Source organism: Schistocerca piceifrons, chromosome 1 (assembly GCF_021461385.2).
Source record: "Schistocerca piceifrons isolate TAMUIC-IGC-003096 chromosome 1, iqSchPice1.1, whole genome shotgun sequence".
Classification (NCBI taxonomy): Eukaryota; Metazoa; Arthropoda; class Insecta; order Orthoptera; family Acrididae; genus Schistocerca; species Schistocerca piceifrons.
Window position 1 is genome coordinate 753,809,655 of NC_060138.1, and position 22,022 is coordinate 753,831,676.

The following is a 22,022-nucleotide window of genomic DNA, read 5'->3' on the forward strand; positions in this document are numbered from 1 at the left end:
AGATTGCATGCAACCGGTGGTGGAGTGTTCATCGCTGTTAGTAGTAGTTTATCCTGTAGTGAAATAGAAGTGGATAGTTCCTGTGAATTATTATGGGTGGAGGTTACACTCAACAACCGAGCTAGGTTAATAATTGGCTCCTTTTACCGACCTCCCGACTCAGCAGCATTAGTGGCAGAACAACTGAGAGAAAATTTGGAATACATTTCACATAAATTTTCTCAGCATGTTATAGTCTTAGGTGGAGATTTCAATTTACCAGATATAGACTGGGACTCTCAGATGTTTAGGACGGGTGGTAGGGACAGAGCATCGAGTGACATTATACTGAGTGCACTATCCGAAAATTACCTCAAGCAATTAAACAGAGAACCGACTCGTGGAGAAAACGTCTTGGACCTACTGATAACAAACAGACCCGAACTTTTCGACTCTGTATGTACAGAACAGGGAATCAGTGATCATAAGGCCGTTGCAGCATCCCTGAATATGGAAGTTAGTAGGAATATAAAAAAAAGGGAGGAAGGTTTATCTGTTTAGCAAGAGTAATAGAAGGCAGATTTCAGACTACCTAACAGATCAAAATGAAAATTTCTGTTCCGACACTGACAATGTTGAGTGTTTATGGAAAAAGTTCAAGGCAATCGTAAAATGCGTTTTAGACAGGTACGTGCTGAGTAAAACTGTGAGGGATGGGAAAAACCCACCGTGGTACAACAACAAAGTTAGGAAACTACTGCGAAAGCAAAGAGAGCTTCACTCTAAGTTTAAATGCAGCCAAAATCTCTCAGACAAACAGAAGCTAAACGATGTCAAAGTTAGTGTAAGGAGGGCTATGCATGAAGCGTTCAGTGAATTCAAAAGTAAAATTCTATGTACCGACTTGACAGGAAATCCTAGGAAGTTCTGGTCTTACGTTAAATCAGTAAGTGGCTCAAAACAGCATATCCAGACACTCCGGGATGATGATGGCATTGAAACAGAGGATGACACGCGTAAAGCTGAAATACTAAACACCTTTTTCCAAAGCTGTTTCACAGAGGAAGACCGCACTCCAGTTCCTTCTCTAAATCCTCGCACAAATGAAAAAATGGCTGACATCGAAATAAGTGACCAAGGAATAGAAAAGCAACTGGAATCACTCAACAGAGGAAAGTCCACCAGACCTGGCGGGATACCAATTCGATTCTACACAGAGCACGCGAAAGAACTTGCCCCCCTTCTAACAGCCATGTACCGCAAGTCTCTAGAGGAACGGAAGGTTCCAAATGATTGGAAAAGAGCACAGGTAGTCCCAGTCTTCAAGAAGGGTCATCGAGCATATGCGCAAAACTATAGACCTATATCTCTGACGTCGATCTGTTGTAGAATTTTAGAACATGTTTTTTGCTTGAGTATCATGTCATTTTTGGAAACCCAGAATCTACTATGTAGGAATCAACATGGATTCTGGAAACAGCGATCATGTGAGACCCAACTCGCTTTATTTGTTCATGAGACCCAGAAAATATTAGATACAGGCTTCCAGGTAGATGCTATTTTTCTTGACTTCCGGAAGGCATTCGATACAGTTCCGCACTGTCGCCTGATAAACAAAGTAAGAGCCTCCAGAATATCAGACCAGCTGTGTGGCTGGATTGAAGAGTTTTTAGCAAACAGAACACAGCATGTTGTTATCAATGGAGAGATGTCTACAGACGTTAAAGTAACCTCTGGCATGCCACAGGGGAGTGTTATGGGACCATTGCTTTTCACAATATATATAAATGACCTAGTAGATAGTGTCGGAAGTTCCATGCGGCTATTCGTGGATGATGCTGTAGTATACAGAGAAATTGCAGCATTAGAAAATTGTAGTGAAATGCAGGAAGATCTGCAGTGGATAGGCACTTGGTGCAGGGAGTGGCAACTGACCCTTAACATAGACAAATGTAATGTATTGCGAATACATAGAAAGAAGGATCCTTTACTGTATGATTATATGATAGCGGAACAAACACTGGTAGCAGTTACTTCTGTAAAATATCTGGGAGTATGCGTGCGGAACGATTTGAAGTGGAATGATCATATAAAATTAATTGTTGGTAAGGCAGGTACCAGGTTGAGATTCATTGGGAGAGTCCTTAGAAAATGTAGTCCATCAACAAAGGAGGTGGCTTACAAAACACTCGTTCGACCTATACTTGAGTATTGCTCATCAGTGTGGGATCCGTACCAGATCGGGTTGACGGAGGAGATAGAGAAGATCCAAAGAAGAGCGGCGTGTTTCGTCACAGGGTTATTTGGTAACCGTGATAGCGTTACAGAGCTGTTTAACAAACTCAAGTGGCAGACTCTGCAAGTGAGGCACTCTGCATCGCGGTGTAGCTTGCTCGCCAGGTTTCGGGAGGGTGCGTTTCTGGATGAGGTATCGAATATATTGCTTCCCCCTACTTATACCTCCCGAGGAGATCACGAATGTAAAATTAGAGAGATTAGAGCGCGCACGGAGGCTTTCAGACAGTCGTTCTTCCCGCGAACCATACGCGACTGGAACAGGAAAGGGAGGTAATGACAGTGGCACGTAAAGTGCCCTCCGCCACACACCGTTGGGTGGCTTGCGGAGTATAAATGTAGATGTAGATGTAGATCTTCTCAGTTAAGCTGTAGCATCAGTATTGCCTCATATGTTCCCAAACTTCTCTGAAAAGGATATTGATCTTTCTTGAAGTCAGATTCTACAAGTCTTTCCATTCTTTGGTGAATAGTTAATGATAGGATTTTGCAACGATAGCTTATTAAACAGATGATTTGATAATATTCACATCTGTCTGCACCTGCTTTAATTGGTATTGAGGTTATTACATATCTCTTTGAAGTCTGATGTATTTTGCCTGTGACATATTTGTTGTATAGCTGGTGGAATAATTTTGTTATGATAGGTTCTCCAAAGGATCTCAAAAATTGTGAGGAAATGACCTCTATCTCAGGGACTTTGTTTCAATTTAAGTCTTTTAGTGCTGTCAAATTCTGCATGAAGTGTTGTATCTCCTTTCTCATCTTCATTTACTTCCTTCCTTTTTCATAATATAATTTTCAAGTTTCTTTCTTTGTGTAATATTATTTCAACCTTTCAGACTCCCCTTCTCTACTTAGCAGTGGATTGCCATCAGAGCTCTTGATATTGTCACCTGTTCTTCTTTTCTCCAAAACTTGCTTTACTTTTCATATACACAACATCTGTCTGTTCCATAGTTACGCATCATTTACAGTTTTGCATGTCTTCTCAACCCATTCATGCTTTGCCATTTTGCACTCTGTCAATCTCATTTTTAGTTATTTCCCTTCGCTTTTGCCTTCTCCATAGGCTACATTTCTATATTTTCTCCTTTCATCAGTCAAATTCAGTATCTATGTCTTATCAAAATTATCTATTAGGCCTTGTCTTTTTGTCCGTTTGAGATTTGGTTGTCTTCAGTATAATATCATCTCTCAAAGTTACCCATCATCTTCTGTTTTATTCTTTTCCCTTGTTTGTGTTGATGGTTGTCTAATGAACCCTTTCAAACTCAAAAACTTCTGATTATTTTTATTTATCCAACTTACAACTCCTTAATCAGTTTTAATCTGCAGTTCTTAGCAAATAAATTATGTCCAGTTCCACGTCTGCCATGGGAAATGCTTGTTGTTGTTGTTGTTGTTGTTGTTGTGGTCTTCAGTCCTGAGAGCGAAATGCTTTGCTGTTTAAAAACTGGTTTCAATCTCTGTCTTACCATTATACTATCACTCTGAAATTTTATGGTCTCTTCTATGTCTACATCCTTCTTTCATGACTCTTAAATATGCAATAATTAAATTGTGATCTATACAATGTTATGTTCAATCATGAAGCATTCATAAATTTCCTTGGTATTGGTTAAAATTTATACATAAGAGCAAATCAAACAAAATATGTGAATATCAAGAAATATTATAAATGTTATTCAGGAAGTGATAAGATGAACAACTACCTATGTACTATGTGTTGTATGTTTTTATCACAATGGAAATTTTCTATTTGCTGCTTCTTTGAGTAATCAAAACACCGACAAATCATTCAGGTTTACATCTAGTGACTTTTGTGAATGTTAAAGACGTTTGGACTTCAGTTCTATAAATGTTGTGACTCTTGTACAAAGTGTTTGGATTATGCTTGATAAATTACAAAAGGACATTTACAAATACCACTATAAGTTATCATGATTTGACTGATGTAGAAGGCGGTTTTTAGAAGATCTGAAAATACTGCAGCAATGGCAGTCATCTCTAATGGCATGTAGTGATCCAAGATTGTTGTTGTTGTGGTTAGAAGAGCACAACATTAGGGTCATTAATGCTCAAGCTTTATTAATAGATTGTTAAAGTGAATTCAAATTCATCAAAAAGATGAATAAATAAAAAACTCAGAAACTTCTGAGAAATAAGAAGTGCACTAAGGTAGTTGGCTTACCAGCTATAGCATAGTGTCCTATATTTCTGGCCATAATTGTTTCCTGTGCCTTGACTGGGAAACCTTTAAGGGAATGTTATAATGTGCTGAAGTAAGTGCTGTTTAGGACTTTCTCGGTAATACATCAACCACTTTATTAGTTAGAATTCCTCTAACCTAGTTCCAAGCACAAAATCACATCCTTTGCTAGCAGTTGTAAGCAAACAGTTGGACTAACCTAGTTTCTGTGTTGGATACATACAATGTATGGCTTAAAGTGCACTCATGAAGATGGAGCAAATGAGCAGTTGTGTAGCTTGAATACATCACATACATTTTAGAGCATCAAAACTCCATGTCATAAACACTGAAAGTGTTCAGTAAGTTGATATTGGCAATATGATTATGGAAAAACCATGGAACAACAAAGGCTATCCCCAACATAAAATTTGTTGATCAGTGGTGCTGCTGTTACTGTAAAAGAAGTTAACTTAAAAATATGAACTGGTGTACTTTCACTATGTGGTTCCACAATATCAAAAATAACTATGAATCTCTTAACACTGCTGGGTGGCAGTGCACGTCATTTTAGAACTGAAAGTTTTTCTTACAGGCCCTCAATTGCTTTGTAGTATGTGTGTCATTTACAAAAGCCATATATCTGGTTTTGGGGAGAATCAGATGGAATGCCTTAGAGTTCAGATCAAGCAAGAACCAGTAAATTTTTTGTACATTTTGCTTTGTTATCAGGTGGCTTGTGGGAACTAGGTATAGAACTAGTCATATAAGCTGCTGTACTAGGTCTAATCTAGTAAAATGTAAACTCTATCCACAGGCACTGGCAGACCTTTGGTGCTGCAACCACTGCATAATTCTCTGCCAATTGCATCCCTGGATGTGGTATGGAGGGATGTGGTGTCAGTACACCACTAACCCAGCTGTTTTCAGGTTTTCTGAGCTTGGTGTAATCTAGTGCATAGTATTAAAATTTACAGATCTTTAGGTCTTGGTTATTTTGTACACCTGGCACCCATAACAGAGTTGAGGTCCCATGAATACATCATAAAGCTGTAGAAAATGTTCTCTGTTTGTTCACCAACACTTGGCGACTAAGGCGCTTACAAAATTAAGCGCCTTGCAGAATTGTGCCTTCAGAAACTCCAGCTGTCATAACCACAGAGCTTATTGTCAAAAATGAAGTACTGGTAGCTCAGTCACCCGTTCACATTCAGAGCAGTGACTGTCATAAATAGTTCATATGGACTAAATATGCACCTTCAGTGGTGCCGTTGAATGGATAGGTATTTCTTATTGGAAAACTAGGAACTAATGTACACTATCCATTCCTCCAGCATCCTAATGACCAACTGATTATATGAAAGTAAGAAGGCTGAAACTAAGAAATACAGATTGTAGATAACGGAGTTTAAAAAAATTAATGCCTTTAAAAGTGATTATGGAATAACAGTTCTCTTTTATGTTATGCTACATGATAAATAAGTTAACTTAAGGAAACTACCATAATTGACTATTTTTTTGTTATTGAGCTATGCGTTATTTATTCTTTTATTCAAATACTGATTTCATTGTCATATTTTTAAAAAAGTTCATGATAATATTACAAAGGTAAATCTATGTTCAAGAGTTCCTGTTTATAGTTGATCAGTTCTGCAGATTGAGCTTCCTGAAAAATATTGAATCAGATTGTTCTCTTGTAGTATATTCTTTGATTCTTCACTTAATGTTGGTTCCTGAAAATTTGTAAGTAGGCTTTTGCAGGACAGTTTGCTTCTTTCTTCAAGAGTCTGCCAATTTGAGTTCTTCAACATTTCTTTGGCACTTACCTTGAGTCAAACAAACCTGTGACTATTCACAATGCCCTTCTTTTTATATGTACATCCAGTATCCTGTGTTGGTCATATTCAGTTGGGTCCCATACACTTGAGTAATATTCTAAGATGGGATGTGCAGGAAATTTATGAGCAGTCTCCTTTGCAGACTGACTGCATTCTCCCAGTATCTTGCCAATGAATCTAAGTCTGTCACTGGCCTTTAAACCTATGACTGAGCATATGTGATCATTGCATTTCATATCCCTACAAACCATTATATCCAGATATTTGTCTGATTTGACCAATTCTGATTGTGAATCATTGATATTTCAGTCACAATAACAGGCTTATGTAACAGGCTTATGTTGGTCAGGCAGTTTTAGCTTAAGATATCCATCCACGTACATCAATCATAAAATCATTGGCATGGCTGTGGAAGTGTGTGAGTGTGCATGTACTTGCAAAATTAGAAGAGTGGAAGATCAGAAATTTGTGTGTTTCTACAATTTTTGAATGTGTCTATGAGATATCCACCATTAACTAGCAGGTGATCATTTACAAAGCTTCATTATCACTTATTTATTTCCACCTCGGGATTATTATTGTAAGGTATGGTTAAAAAGCCCAGAAATATGTATTATTGCTTACTTGTCAGCTTGTTAGGAGAAAATTGTCATAAAATTTCTTGGAGTCCAAATGGATAATAACTTAAAATGTAATTGACATGCAGATAAGCTGATTGAAGTCAGGAGATGTGTAGGACCAAATGATATCTTCAATTGTGGGTAACGTAGATGGTTGACTTTGGTTTATTGGTAGAATACTGGGGAAGTTCAATCAGTCTACAAAAGAGACTGTTCACAAATCTCTCATGTGATCAGTTCTTGAATACTGCTCAAGTGTGTGGGCCCCATACCAGATAGTACTAACAGGAGATATTGATTATATACAGAGAAGGGCAGCACAAATGGTCACACATTTGTTTAATCCATGGGAGACTGTCACAGAGATACAAAAGGAACTGAAATGTAAGACTCTTGAAGATAGATGTAAGCTATCCTGAGAAAGTCTATCAACAAAGTTTCAAGAACCAGTTTTAAATGATTACTCTAGGAATATACTACAATCCCCTATGTATCACTCCCATAGAGATTGTGAGTATAGGATTAGAATAATTACTGCACACACAGAAGTGTTCAAACAACCATTCTGCCCATGCTCTATGTGAGAATGGGGCAGAAATAAACCCTAATAACTGGTACATGGGATGTACCCTCTGCCATGCACCTCATGGTGGTTTGCAAAGTATAGATGTAGATGTAGATATTTGCTGCTTCTTGTCCTAAAATTACCTCTACTCTATTCTCATGACATTTCCTGTTCCCAACACCCAACTTACTTCTTACTTCACTCTACCTCCCACGTTTAGCTTGGCTTCTGAGTCTGTAGACTCTCATGCACACTATTTTTACTGTTATCTCAACCACACATCCCTATATTCTTCTCTGTTCCTACGAGCTATTCTCAAGACTACCACTTGTCCACCTTGGCCACAACACAATGAGACTGTAGTTATGTGTTTGTGTATTTGATTGCAAGTGTCTGTTCTTCTGGCTTTCTCAGTTCATACATCCATCCACCTGTGACCCCCTACCTACCTGCCACCTGGTCACCATCGAAGAATTCCTTACCTCAAACTTAACCTCACCATCCTAGCCCAGATCCCTTCTCAAGAACACAAACCATCATTGAAAACAAAGGTTCCAACACTGTCATCGTGAATCTCAGTAACTATCTGACAAAAGGCTTCCACCAATTGTCTTGACTCTTCCACCTACAATCTCTGCTATAGTGATCCTATCTTACAAAGGGAAGGCCTCAGACATGGCCAACCGAATTGGGTCAGATTTGGCAGGTCGCTTGTGTACAACCTAAAACGAAGGAATCTAAGATATTTTGGGTCAATACCCCCATGTTTTTGAGAAACTCACCCCTAAAGGTTATGACAAGCACTTGACTTAAAATTGGCAGGATCAATAGATAATTGTAAGTAGAGCATTTTTCATCATCAGGTATGGGGTACGAAAATGCCTACTTTTCCAGAAATCGAGGTAAGAAACTTTTACAACTTCCGCTTCTGTACCCATATGGTAAACGCTTTTTGCCGACAGCACCGATAGTGCAACGGCCAAGGTAACTGGCTGGGAATTGGAGAACCCTAGTGGATGTTCTTCTTTTCGTTTGTATTTTTCCATATCTCAATTAGTAGGAATAGAAGGGTTAATAAGGTAAGTAAATCAATAACAAATGATAAAAATAAGGTAGGCAAACAAATTTCTCAAACCTCTTGGGATAGTAAACAACTAAAATGTTACTCCAGGTCACTTTACAATGGCTCTTTCAGTCACTGTTACATGTCCTCACTTTTCTTTGAACAACTAGATGAATGTTACCTGTCATATAAACATTTGAAACAAATATACGCACAGAACCAAGAACATCTAATGAGTGCAATTCCTGCTGGGTTTCCAGAAGCACACTGCAATTCTGAAGCCTGGAAATAAAGTTTTTAACCTGGCAATAGAAATAAACATCACATGGCTGGCACACAGGTATGCAGTTTGGTGGTATTACTTTCACTGTGCATGTCGGCTGACCCTCGCCATCTATAAACATTGTGTCATATATTGTAGTATTAATTCGTCTACTCCAAGAATCCAATATTAGACAAAACTTTTTATCAGAAACGTATGGTTTTAAAGCATTCTCAAGAAATGTTCTGTAAAGAGCATTCGTCAGTTTCCCGGATTTGGAGCATGTAATGCAAACATTTTTCAATCAGTCAAACGATTGACTTCTTCTATAACCCGAGGACCAAATGTAACATTCGTTTCTTGTAAACACAGGAAAACCTTAAGCAACACTTTTCCAGCGGCTGTGATGGCATATTGCGCCGTGTACAAATGTGTTAGTTTGTTTTTACTACCAACTGCAACAAGGGTTCGTTTTTCTCCCTTATGCAATAATGTACATCGAATGTTCACCCAATACTCACATCCTGTTTGATCAGTGTTGATCACGTAATCACAATTAAAACTGGTCATAAGTGACGCCATTTGCATGCTGAAAAGAGCTGCCACTTTCTGTATATCTTCTATATTTTATACCTCCTTATGAGAGATGTATTTAGTGATGTGCCATTGACAAATTTTATACTCTGATTTGAAATTTCTTGCCCAAGATAATGATGCAGCAAACATAAAATCTTTGTTGGCCATATATTGAAATGCTGCACCTGCAGCCCACTCCTGAAGTATTCTCGTTGTTACATTCTCGTTACAACAATGTGATTCGACAAATCGGTCCTATGTCCACTTATTTATCACCTGGTATTTGTCGTATCTTGTCCCTCCTTCAGTGATATCACTTTCCCACAATTTCAAGTCCTTTATTTTCAGGGCTGTTCTTGCTCCATTCTTTTGCAGTGTTTGTAAGTTCCAAATTGGGTGATTCCTGGCTAGCACTACTGCCTTTACTTTTACTTCAAGGAGTATAGCACCGTAGTTCAATCGCTTAGTAACCAGTTCATAATTCTAATTGGGAACAGATGAAGCACATATTCCCAGTGATGTGGAGATTTCCAAAGTGTTATGACCATTTTTAGATTCACTAGTTGGGATATCTTCCACTGAATCCCTTTCTGCTTCGTCTTCATGGTATAGTACTTCAGTATCAACAAAAGTTATTTCGTTTATCAGCTCCAAAAATTGCTCGATGATAGCCACTCCTATCAATCTGAAACACCAAGAAACAGAACTGCCTGCTTCTGGTAGTGCACTGATAATGCATCTGTCTTGCAGCACTTCTACAAACCAAAACACAGCGTTGGTAACTTCCCGCTTGCCATCGTCTGTGACGGGCTCCCAACCATATATTACAGCACTAGTCGAAGGGTGTACATCCTCCATTATTCAGATTATGCACCTGAAAGCTATGACACAACAAACAATAAATAGTTATTATGGCATAAACAGAGGAATTAATTACTACAAACTACATACGTTACTTGTCATATGTTACTTATGGAAGACCACCGTATTCATTCACAAAACGTCTTTCATTGGGCGCATTAATGATGGAAAAATCACTACATGTATCTGTGAGGTTCACGACAGCCTAATGATGGAAAACAACTCTTTCTGATTGACTTCTGTAAGGCTCATGCTGGACACATTTCTCTTCCAGGTTCACAACTATGATATGACGAAGAGGCAACTGGGACAACATAACTCTCCCCACGTGGATTCTGTCCCATGCCTCACTGTAAACAAGTGTCACACAGTTGGCTATCTGTGATCCCTCATGAGGAATTCGCAGCACTCTAACGCAGAGTTGTTATCATGTGACAAGGCTTAAAAGTTTAATACTTCACTAACTCACAGCGTTTGAATAATTATTTTGCCTACCTTATTATTATCATCCCTTATTGATTTACTTACCTTATTAACCCTCCCATCCCTATCAACTGAGATATGGAAAAATACAAATGAAAAGAATAACATCTGCTAGGTTTCTTTGAGATTCGAACCTGGGTTTTCCGATTCCCAGCCAGTTACCTTGGCCATTGCACTATCAGCGCTGTTGGCGTTGTCGGCGAAAAGCGTTTACCATGTGGCTACAGAAGCAGCAGTTGTAAAAGTTTCTTTCCTCAATTTCTGGAAAAGTTTGCATTTGTGGAACCCATACCTGATGATGAAAAATGCTCTGTGTACAATTATCTGTCGATCACTCCAGTTTTGAGTCGATTGCTCATTATAATCTTTAGGGGTGATTTTCTCAAAATTGTGGGGGTGTTGACCCAAAATATTGTAGAGTCCATAGTTTTTGATTGTACACAAGTGACCAGCCAAATTTGAGCTGAATCGGTTGGCCGTGTCTGAGGTCTTCCCCTTGTTAGAACCCCAACGCAACCTCCAGCCTTTACCCAAATCCTTAGCCCATCTCAGAATTTCTCCCAATTTCACCTCCCTCCTCACCTGAATGACCCCTATCACACTCATCTTCTACATGCTTTCCAAATTCTATAAACCCAACAATCCTGGAAGCCCCATTGTTGCTGTTTATGTGCTTTCATATCAGAGACACATAACACTTCCTTCACCATTTCTTGATCATCTACGTGTCATTGCTGCCTAGATCCCTACTTGTCACTGTTGACAGCTCCTCCCTACACGCTGACATCCCTCATGCCCATGACCTTGCTGCTACCAAACACTACCTCTCCCAACATCCTTCTGATTCCTAACCCACTACTTCGTTCCTTATGCAGATTACCAATTATATCCCCACATAAAACTGCTTCTCATTTGACAGAAAGAAATATAAAGAAATCTGTGACAAGGCCATAGGCACCTGAATGACACACTCCTAAGCCAATCTGTTTATGGGCCATCTAGAGGAAACATTCCCAGCCTCCCAAAACAGCACCCTTTTGTGTGGTTCAGTTTCATTGATGATATTGTCATGATCAGAACTCAGGGTCAAGATGTACTACCCCATTCCTCCATAACTTTACACCCACTCTCCCATCCACTTCAACTAGTCCTCCTCAGCGCAAAAAGCCGCTTTCCTGGTATTTCACTTCCACCTCTCTCATACCTCCAGCTGTATCAAGCCTGCCAACCACCTGCATGTCAACAGCTGTCATCCTTTACATACCAAAGAATTGAACTGGTTTAGCCTGCCCGCTCACAGGTGGCATATCTGCAGTAACAAGAATTCCCTTGTCCAGTATGCTGAAGGTTTCACAGAGGCAATCACAGACAGGTACTACCTCACATACCTTGTCTGCAAACAGATTTTCCAAGCCTTATCCGCACACATCACTAATTCTCCCATCATACTCGTGAACCAGTTACAGATGACCACACCACTCATCACTTAGTATCACCCCAGATTAAAGCAGCATTTTGTGGACCTGTCAACGACTCAGTACTTCTACTGTCTAGAGAGTGATCTCTTTTGATTTTAAATTATTTACATTATGCCAGAACTTTTCGTACTATACTAGTTTTGATCTTCATTGTTTTCAAGCATGTGCATCAGTGGTTCACACAAAATCAAATTAATTGAAATATAATTTTATCCTTCTGTTTTATTAATTTTGTATAACAGCATGAATGTGTATAACATACATACATGTATTTCTTATCATGCTATTACTATTTTCATACACTGACAAAATACTGTACCTCCACTCAGCCTCATACACACCAAGTTCTATAGAACTTTGTGTGAGACATGTAGCTATTCGATTAAGCAATTTTACCACTTTGGATAAATATTTCATCTTAACTGTCTGACAAAGGATGTTGCAACCATAGCTTTGTAGTATGTTTTATGAAATAAAACTACTAGTATTGAACAGTAACGTAGTTCTGTTAGTCCTTTATAGATGCTTGACTGTGTTTTGTTTATGCTTGCATCAGGTGTGTAATTTTTCCAACTTACATTGAGCGATCAGCAAGAGATGGCAGTCTGGTCCTTCCAACAACAGAGTCAAGTTCTGCTTGCACTTTTTGTTGTATTTCTGGATATCTCATCATGTATAAAATAGCAAAACTGAGAGTGTTGCTTGTTGTTTCAGAGCCAGCCATGAACAAATCAAGACATACAGATAGTAACTGTTCATCTGTAATTGAAAAAGAAAATTCATTCTTAAATTGTATATTTAAAATTGTCTTTATGGTTGCAGTACTAACTTTATAAACTGGGAAATAATCTCAGCCACTGTGCACCTCCATATGATGTCAGTGCACACGGGCTGGAGCAATTGTATTGAATCATAATATTTCTCTTTCTTTCCTTTTCTTATACATAAACTATATGTAAACAGAATGAGCTTAAACCAAAGGCACTGCCTATGTTGACATTGTGACACTCAAGACTAAACACAATGGAATTAATGTGAAGGTAATGACTTAGACTTGATAGGCACCTATTGAATTTCGTGTTGTTGTTGTTGTTGTTGTGGTCTTCAGTCCTGAGACTGGTTTGATGCAGCTCTCCATGCTACTCTATCCTGTGCAAGCTTCTTCATCTCCCAGTACCTAATGCAACCTACATCCTTCTGAATCTGCTTAGTGTATTCATCTCTTGGTCTCCCTCTACGATTTTTACCCTCCACGGTCCTCCAATGCTAAATTTGTAATCCCTCGATGCCTCAAAACATGTCCTACCAACCGATCCCTTCTTCTAGTCAAGTTGTGCCACAAACTCCTCTTCTCCCCAATCCTACTCAATACCTCCTCATTAGTTACGTGATCTACCCACCTTATCTTCAGCATTCTTCTGTAGCACCACATTTCGAAAGCTTCTATTCTCTTCTTGTCCAAACTAGTTATCGTCCATGTTTCACTTCCGTACATGGCTACACTCCATACAAATACTTTCAGAAACGACTTCCTGACACTTAAATCTATACTTGATGTTAACAAGTTTCTCTTCTTGAGAAACGCTTTCCTTGCCATTGCCAGTCTACATTTTATATCCTCTCTGCTTCGACCATCATCGGTTATTTTACTCCCTAAATAGCAAAACTCCTTTACTACTCTAAGTGTCTCATTTCCTAATCTAATTCCCCCAGCATCACCCGACTTAATTTGACTACATTCCATTATCCTCGTTTTGCTTTTGTTGATGTTCATCTTATATCCTCCTTTCAAGACACTGTCCATTCCGTTCAACTGCTCTTCCAAGTCCTTTGCTGTCTCTGACAGAATTACAATGTCATCGGCGAACCTCAAAGTTTTTACTTCTTCTCCATGAATTTTAATACCTACTCCAAATTTTTCTTTTGTTTCCTTTACTGCTTGCTCAATATACAGATTGAATAACATCGGGGAAAGGCTACAACCCTGTCTCACTCCTTTCCCAACCACTGCTTCCCTTTCATGCCCCTCGACTCTTATAATTGCCATCTGGTTTCTGTACAAGTTGTAAATAGCCTTTCGCTCCCTGTATTTTACCCCTGCCACCTTCAGAATTTGAAAGAGAGTATTCCAGTTAACATTGTCAAAAGCTTTCTCTAAGTCTACAAATGCTAGAAACGTAGGTTTGCCTTTTCTTAATCTTTCTTCTAAGATAAGTCGTAAGGTCAGTATTGCCTCACGTGTTCCAACATTTCTACTGAATCCAAACTGATCTTCCCCGAGGTCGGCTTCTACCAGTTTTTCCATTCGTCTGTAAAGAATTCACGTTAGTATTTTGCAGCTGTGACTTATTAAACTGATACTTCGGTAATTTTCACATCTGTCAACACCTGCTTTCTTTGGGAGAATTTTCTGTATTTATACTAAAAATATTGTGTTTTGTGTGACAGATTGATAGTTTCAAAGGTTGCGGCGATTATTTGGTACCGCATACTACTGGAAGCAGTAGTACGTAATGTAAATTATGTTTATTGACCTTGAATGTAATGATATTAAAGGATTGTTGATATTTGTATCAGTCAAAGTTCACCCAAGATTGTGCACAGATTCATAAATTACCTTCAAAATTTTCACTCAACTATTCTTTCCAATCAATTTTTCCAATTATTCAAGCAACTATTAATCCATTTCCACATCTCTATTCATAACAATGTACTTTACTAAAGTAATAACTTACATAATAAGGCAAGGATCCATGTAAGAATACCTTAATGTAGTAACTATATATTTGTATAAATTTTTTATCGCAACTGCGATTGTATGTAATTGTGTTTAAGGGGGAGTAAATATTCTATTGTAATTGACATTGGTTATTCATAAGTGAGTTATAGCATGTGAGTGTGTGTTCTTTTTAAAATGAGTACCTTTATTATTGATTATTGATCATCTCAGTTTTGAGAAGTTCTATATAAAAGTTAAATTAAAAAAATAATTTATGTAAGTGGTTTTATACATTGTATCTTGTCAAGCTGAAAATTTTAATTCAGAAAATCTTTGTATTGTTTTGATGAATTCTGTAAGAACAAGTAGTTTGAAAATGAACTACTTAATCAGTTTTTTTTAATTTTACTGGATAGATAAAAAGTCTACTCATCAAACTGAGGCAGCAGATCACACTCATAAAAGTATTTTAATTTGCAAGCTTTTGAAGCCCGTTGCTCCTTCTGGCAGAGGGGTTGAAGGGAAAGGGGAAGGTGTGGAGGAGGAAGACTCATGAGATCTAGGAGATGGGGAGGGTTTGTAAAAGTTGCCCAGAGTCCCAGGTCACGGGAGACTTACTGGATGGGATGAGTTGGAAAGACTGGTTGTTGGGGACTACACCTGACAAGATTACTATTTTGGCATGTTATTTTCTCACTTTTGTTTTCTTACTAACCCTTAAATATTCTGCATTACTATTATTTTTACCACATGAATACAGATGCTGGAAATGGCCTTGTGCTATGTGATAAGAATGAAATTCAACTGAGCTCTAGAGATAGCTATACTTAAAGTGTTGAAGTGGTTTTTTTTTAACATAGAATGCCATATGTTGTAACCTGTGAATGATGAAGTTGCTTTGTTTTTATCTTCTTCTTTTTCCAGAAGAAAAGAATCAATTAAGTCCCTTGGGCATCCTGCACTTAATGTTGTCTCATGTTCATGTATAGTTTCCTGCAAATAAGAGACCAATTTTAGATCCTGCATTGCTAATAGTTAATAGTGCTTTGTGTACTCTGATATAGGAAGACTCAAAACATATTGAAGGAATTACATTAATATCTGTTAGTGGGTATAGCATTCAAAGCCTTATACATACCAAAGGAGATATTCTGACAGAGCCATATCAGATATTACTCAGATATTATGAAAATGACATGAATGCATTCAAAATAAATTAACACTGATGAAAATAAACTAGTACTATCAGTTCATCCATTGGTCAATGCCATTAAACATAAGGGACACCATTTGTCAATCTTATGAGAGTCAGGATAATTAATTCAAATGTCCTACTCTTTAAAATGTACAGTTCCTTTACTTTAAGTGTGCATTGGTTGAATGTTCCCATTCTTCAAACAAGTTCTGTAGTTTTATGAAAATTATCTTTCTATTGCACTGTAAGAAAAAATGATGCATCCTAAAGGAATTTTCTAAAAGCGATGGAAAGCGAGAGATGTACAGACAAACAAATGATTACAGTTTCAGAAAAACTGGATGATTTATTAAGGAGAAAGAGCTTCACAAACTGAGCAAGTCAATAACCCCTTGGTCCATATGTGGCCCTTATACAAGCAGTTACTCAGCTTGATATTGATTGACAGAGTTGTTAGATGTCCTCCTGAGAGGGGTATCATAATAAATTCTTTCCAATTGGTGTGTTAGAACATCAAAATCCCAGGATGATTGTAGGGCCCTACTCATAATGTTCCAAATGTTCTCATGTGGGGAGACCTTGGCCTTGGTGGCCAAGGTAGAGTTTGGCAAGCATGAAGACAAGCAGCAGAAACTGTCCCTGTGTATGGGTGGGCATTATATTGCTGAAATGTAATCCCAGGATGCCTTGCAATGAAGGCCAACAAAATGGAGCATAGAATCTTGTCAATGTACCTCTGTGCTTAAGGGCATGATAGGTGACAACTGTAGGGGTCTTGCTATGAAAAGAAATGGCACCTCAGACCATCACTCCTGGTTATTGAGCCGTATGGCAGACGACAGTCAGGATGGTATTCCACCGCTATCTGGGGTATCTTCAGACATGTCTTCACTGGTCATCAGGGCTCAATTGAAAGCAGTGCTCATCACTGCAGGTAATTCTACTCCAATCAATGAGGTTCCAGGCTGAAGACAAGTCTGGAGGTGCAGCAGACATTGGTGGGATACCAACTTGACTGTCACCTGCTACAAGACCCAAAACCAGGAGTGATGGTCTGGGGTGCCATTTCTTTTCATAGCAGGACTCCTTTACTATTGTCTGTGGCACCCTTACAGCACAGCAGTATATCAAAGATATTCTAAGCTGTGTTTTGTTGCTATTCATGGCAATCCATCCTAGTCTTTCATTCCAGCAAGATAATGTCCACGTGCACATGGGAAGAGTTTCTACTGCTTGTCTTCCCGCTCATCAAACCCCGACTTTACCAGCGAGGTCACTGGATCTCTTCCAGGCTGAGAAAATTTGGAGCATTAGCAGCAGGGCCCTCCAATCAGGTCAGCAGTTTGCTGATCTAACATACCAAATGGACAAAATTTGGCATGATATCCCTCAGGAGGACCATTCTGTCAGTCAATGCCAAGATGAATAACAACATGTAAAAGAACAAGTGGTAGACCAATGTATTACTGGCTTGCTCAGTTTGTGAACCTCTTTCTCTTGAATAACTCATCTAATTTTTCTGAAATTATGATCATTTGTTTGTCTATACATGTACATAACATCTACTGATTTCCATCCCAGTTAGGTAATTCCTTCATGGTGTGCAACATTTTTCTTTTTTTTTAATTAAAGTGTCTATACGTAACTAATAATCACCGGATCTAACTCCCTACCAAATACATGCTGATACATAATGCAAAATAAATTAGTAAAAAAATCATAGCACTGCATGGACTGTCACCAGTATATATCTTGCAGAAGCACATGAAGACAAAATAAGAGGAATCAGAGCTTATACAACAGTATATAGACAGTCGTTTTTTCCTTGGTCCATTTGCAAGTGGAACAGGAAAGGGAATGACTAACAGTGGCACAACGTACACTCCACCATGTATTATGTGATGGCTTGCAGAGTATGTAAACAGATATAGATGTATCCGGTAATAAGTGGAAAAACTCCCTATATGTCATAAAAATGTTCAACCAACCACTAACAAACTTTCAATTATTGTAACTTAGTTTGACACTGACCTAGGCTACATGACGTCCTATGTATTATTGAACATTGTCAGAAAGCGGACCAAATTTATTTCGTTAGGCCACCTGGCTACACAACTCATGTGGGAATAGCTGCCACACTCTACAGAAATCTTATATAATAGTGCCCTATGCCACTTAGATCAAAAACTTAGGCTAGCAACTGTTGAAACTGTAAATATCAATAAAATACTGGTTATCTTTATTATTTCTAAAACAGAAGTGTTAAATATGATAATCATTAAATAGTTACAAATAAAACTATGATCTATATGGTGGATTTAATGGTGTCCTACATAGATCAGGAAAGATGAAGAAATCGCTATGTAACTGTCTGAAAAAATTGGTAACATTCCTCACAAGATCCAAAAGCATTCTAAAATAAAGGAAATATTCTAGTCTGGTGATGCCAAAAAGTTTTAATATTTTTCTTAAATACATTTCTTTGCTGCTGTAATACTATGATACTACATATCCTATTATGTTAAAGTATTTGACCAATAATGCATAACAAAACCATTTATGTAAAAAGTTCCTGTGAAAGTAAGGTAATTTCTACTCAGTCACATAAAAATAATTGTTCTCCTCCTCAAGAAAGCATGTTAAACATGTCTCTAAACCCACAAGATAATTTCACAGCAAGTCAAAAGACTGAATAAAAAGTATTTTATAGCAACTTATGAAAAATACAAAGAAATAAAAAGTTAAAAACAAAACAAGTACTCTTTGAACACAAAACCATGCAGCAGATATCTAAAAATTCAAAAGTCAATGAAACACAAGAAGTTGCAAATGCATCCACTCATAATTATACAAATATTGTAAATCAACTGTTATCATATTTCTTCATTTTATAACTGAATAGTGTATAACTGATGTAAACTTCCCATAGAATAATGTTTACAATTTGTATCCATTGACCTGTTCTCTGAATATGCTAAAAATAATGAAATTTTATTTGTATTACGTGTGCATTGCATTTATCAGTTGCATCTGAATGTCTGCTTTTTTCTTATTTTTGTTTACTGTCTTCTGGAATTTTCGTTGTAATAAAAATAGGTCTACTTTTCAAGAAAGGCCTGTTATTGTTGACTTCAGAAAAATTAAAACTGTCTTGGAGGCACAATCATGTAAGCATTTCACAATGCTGTAACTAGTTTCTGAAAATGTTCATTTGATTGTGCCCTTTTCTTTTTCATTGTGAAAATTAAGGCAGTTTTCTTTAACTCAGTGTAATTTTATGAAGCTACCATACCTACTATGTAAAAGCCTTTTAAAGTACATGAATGCTCTTGGGAAAAGAAATCCTGCAGATATTAGTTGACATCGTTGTGGATCTAACAATAGCTTTTGAAGTTGTATCCCACAAACTCTTACCAGAGGACCTACAGTTTGTGTTCAGCTATTCCAGCTGACAGTTGATACCTTTCGATAACAGTTACTATCTTCATATATATAATTAAAGGCTACTCAGCCATTGACCTTTGTCTGTGCAAATGTGCACAGGTTGCCCGAACTCTTACGGGAATCATCACCTTAGTGCGCACGAGTAATGAGTGGATAGGCAAATATCTATTAGGTACATTACGTATGTAGATTGTGGACAGTTGGGAATGTGGGTCTCATGGGAAGCGTAAAAGAATAAGTCCATGCAGTCACACTATTCATCTGTGTCCTTGGTGGCTCAGATGGATAGAGCGCCTGCCATGTAAGCAGGAAATCCCGGGTTTGAGTCTCAGTTGGGGCACACATTTTCCGCTGTCCCCATCGAGATATATCAGCAACATCTATCAGCAGCTGAGGGTTTCAGTTAATTATCATTTATTCTAGAGAAGCTGCTCTGTCATGAGTGGTATCTGTTCTTTCGAGAACAGTTACTATCTTCATATATATTCTAGAATACATTACTTTTTCAAGAATTTTGGAAAAAGCTGTCAGAAGCTAGCATCAGACCTATCCTCCTTTTTATGCAATTTCTTAACAATAGCATTTTCAAACTATCAGGAAAAATGCCCAGTTTCACTGAGCTAGTACATATGTTGTTAAGAATCCCACTTACCTGTTGGGAACAAGCTTTTAGTACTTTGTTGGGGATACCATAAATTCTATGTAACCTTTTACTTTTGAGTGAGTTTATTATTATCCTAACTTCTGAAGGAGAGGTGGGTGGAATTTCAATTTTATCAAATTGAATAGTTATTGCCTCTTCCATATATATCTTTGCCTTTTCTAATGAACATCTGGATCATATTTTCTCCACAACATATAAAAATGATTATTAAAAATATTTTCAAACTCTGACTTTTTGTTAATAAACTTTTCATTCAGTTTTATGGTAATACGAGGCCTATCTAAAAAGTATTCGACCTCTGGCCAGAAAAAATATTTCGAATACCTGACAGGGTTGAGACCCTAATCTCCTTCAAAGTAGGCCCCTTGTGCTTGCGCACACTTAGCCCACCAATCCTTCCACTGCTGGAATACTTCTGGAAGTCTTCTTTTGGAATGGTGTTCAGCTCTGTCAGCATGTTCTACATTATGTTTTCTGTACTCTCAAAATGGGATCCTTTCAGTGGCATCTTCAATTTTGGAAACAACCAGAAGTCACAAGGTTCCATGTCTGAAGAGTAGGGAGGTTGGTGAACAGCTGTAATTCCAAGTTTGGCCAAGAAATTTTGGATCAGGTAGGATGAATGTGTGGGGGTGTTGTCGTGATGCAGTTGCCACTTTTTCGCCGACCACATATCTGGTCTTTCACGGCGAACTATGTCATGGGGTCACCAGAGAACATCTTGATAGCACTCCTTTATCACTGTTTGTCCTTCCAGTGCATATTCATGATGCACAATTCCACGGACATCAGTGAGCATCACCTGATTTTGCTTCGCAATTGCTGCACTTTCTTTAGCCTTGGAGACTCGGGATTCTTCGATTGCGATGACTATCTTTTTGTTTCTGAGTTGAACCCATACATCCATGACTCATCTCCAGTTATCATGGTGTTCAGAAACCTGGGATAAGTGTTGGTGGTGTCCAGAAGATCCTGTGCAATGTCAAAACAGAGGTCTTTTTGTTCCAGTGCTAACAACTTTGGCACAAATTTCACAGCCCCTCAATACATGTTCAAATCATCTCGCAAAATTGCATATGCAGCATCTTTACTCACTCCAACCTCTTGGGCAATCTCCCACATCGTCAAATGATGATCTGCCATCACCAAATTTTGCACCATCTCAACAACAGCTGCACTCTGAGTAGTTTGGATCCTGCCAGAACAATGGTCCCTCTCTGCTGACGTGCGGCCATTTTTGATTCAGCTGAACCACTCCTTAATTTATGTTATACCCATCGCATCTTCTCCAAACATCTGTTGAATCTTAAAAATTGTTTTGCTTTGATAATCACAAAGCTTTTGACAAAATTTGATGCACTACCATTGTTTAACCCAACGATCACGTTATGTAGCACCTCACTCAGCAACTGACAGGGAGCGACTGACATGCTGGAAGGCAGGGACAAAATTCACGCAAGCACATAAAGGTCTCTTCCTTTACTGTGTCCAGTGGCGCTATGCTATTGTCTCTATTTTGCACAGGAAAATCAAAGGCTGGATACTTTTTAGACAGACCTCTTACAGTCTTCCTGTGCTCTTAGTTGCCCTGTTTCCCTTTCAGCAATATTCCAAATTGTTTTAATTTTATTATCAGCATTGTTAATCTCAGGCATAATACACATATTTCTGGACTTTTTAATAACTTTCCTTAATATAGTACAGTAGTTTTTATAATATTTAAATGTTTCTTGGTTTTTGCTTTTCTTGCTATTAGATTTATTTCCCTTTTCTGGTTATAAGATATTTT

The 22,022-nt window shown here is 38.0% G+C and overlaps 1 protein-coding gene across 1 annotated transcript in view; it reads right to left on the minus strand.

The window, feature by feature from the left end:
* Nucleotides 1–22,022, minus strand: part of LOC124803315 (methyl farnesoate epoxidase-like) — a 170,244-nt gene that overhangs the window by 44,767 nt on the left and 103,455 nt on the right. The window contains exons 5-6 of the mRNA XM_047264502.1: nt 15,809–15,923; nt 12,790–12,970 (exon numbers count right to left, since the gene is read on the minus strand). Coding sequence (XP_047120458.1) covers nt 12,790–12,970; nt 15,809–15,923 — 296 coding nt within the window. The remainder of the gene's footprint in view (nt 1–12,789; nt 12,971–15,808; nt 15,924–22,022) is intronic.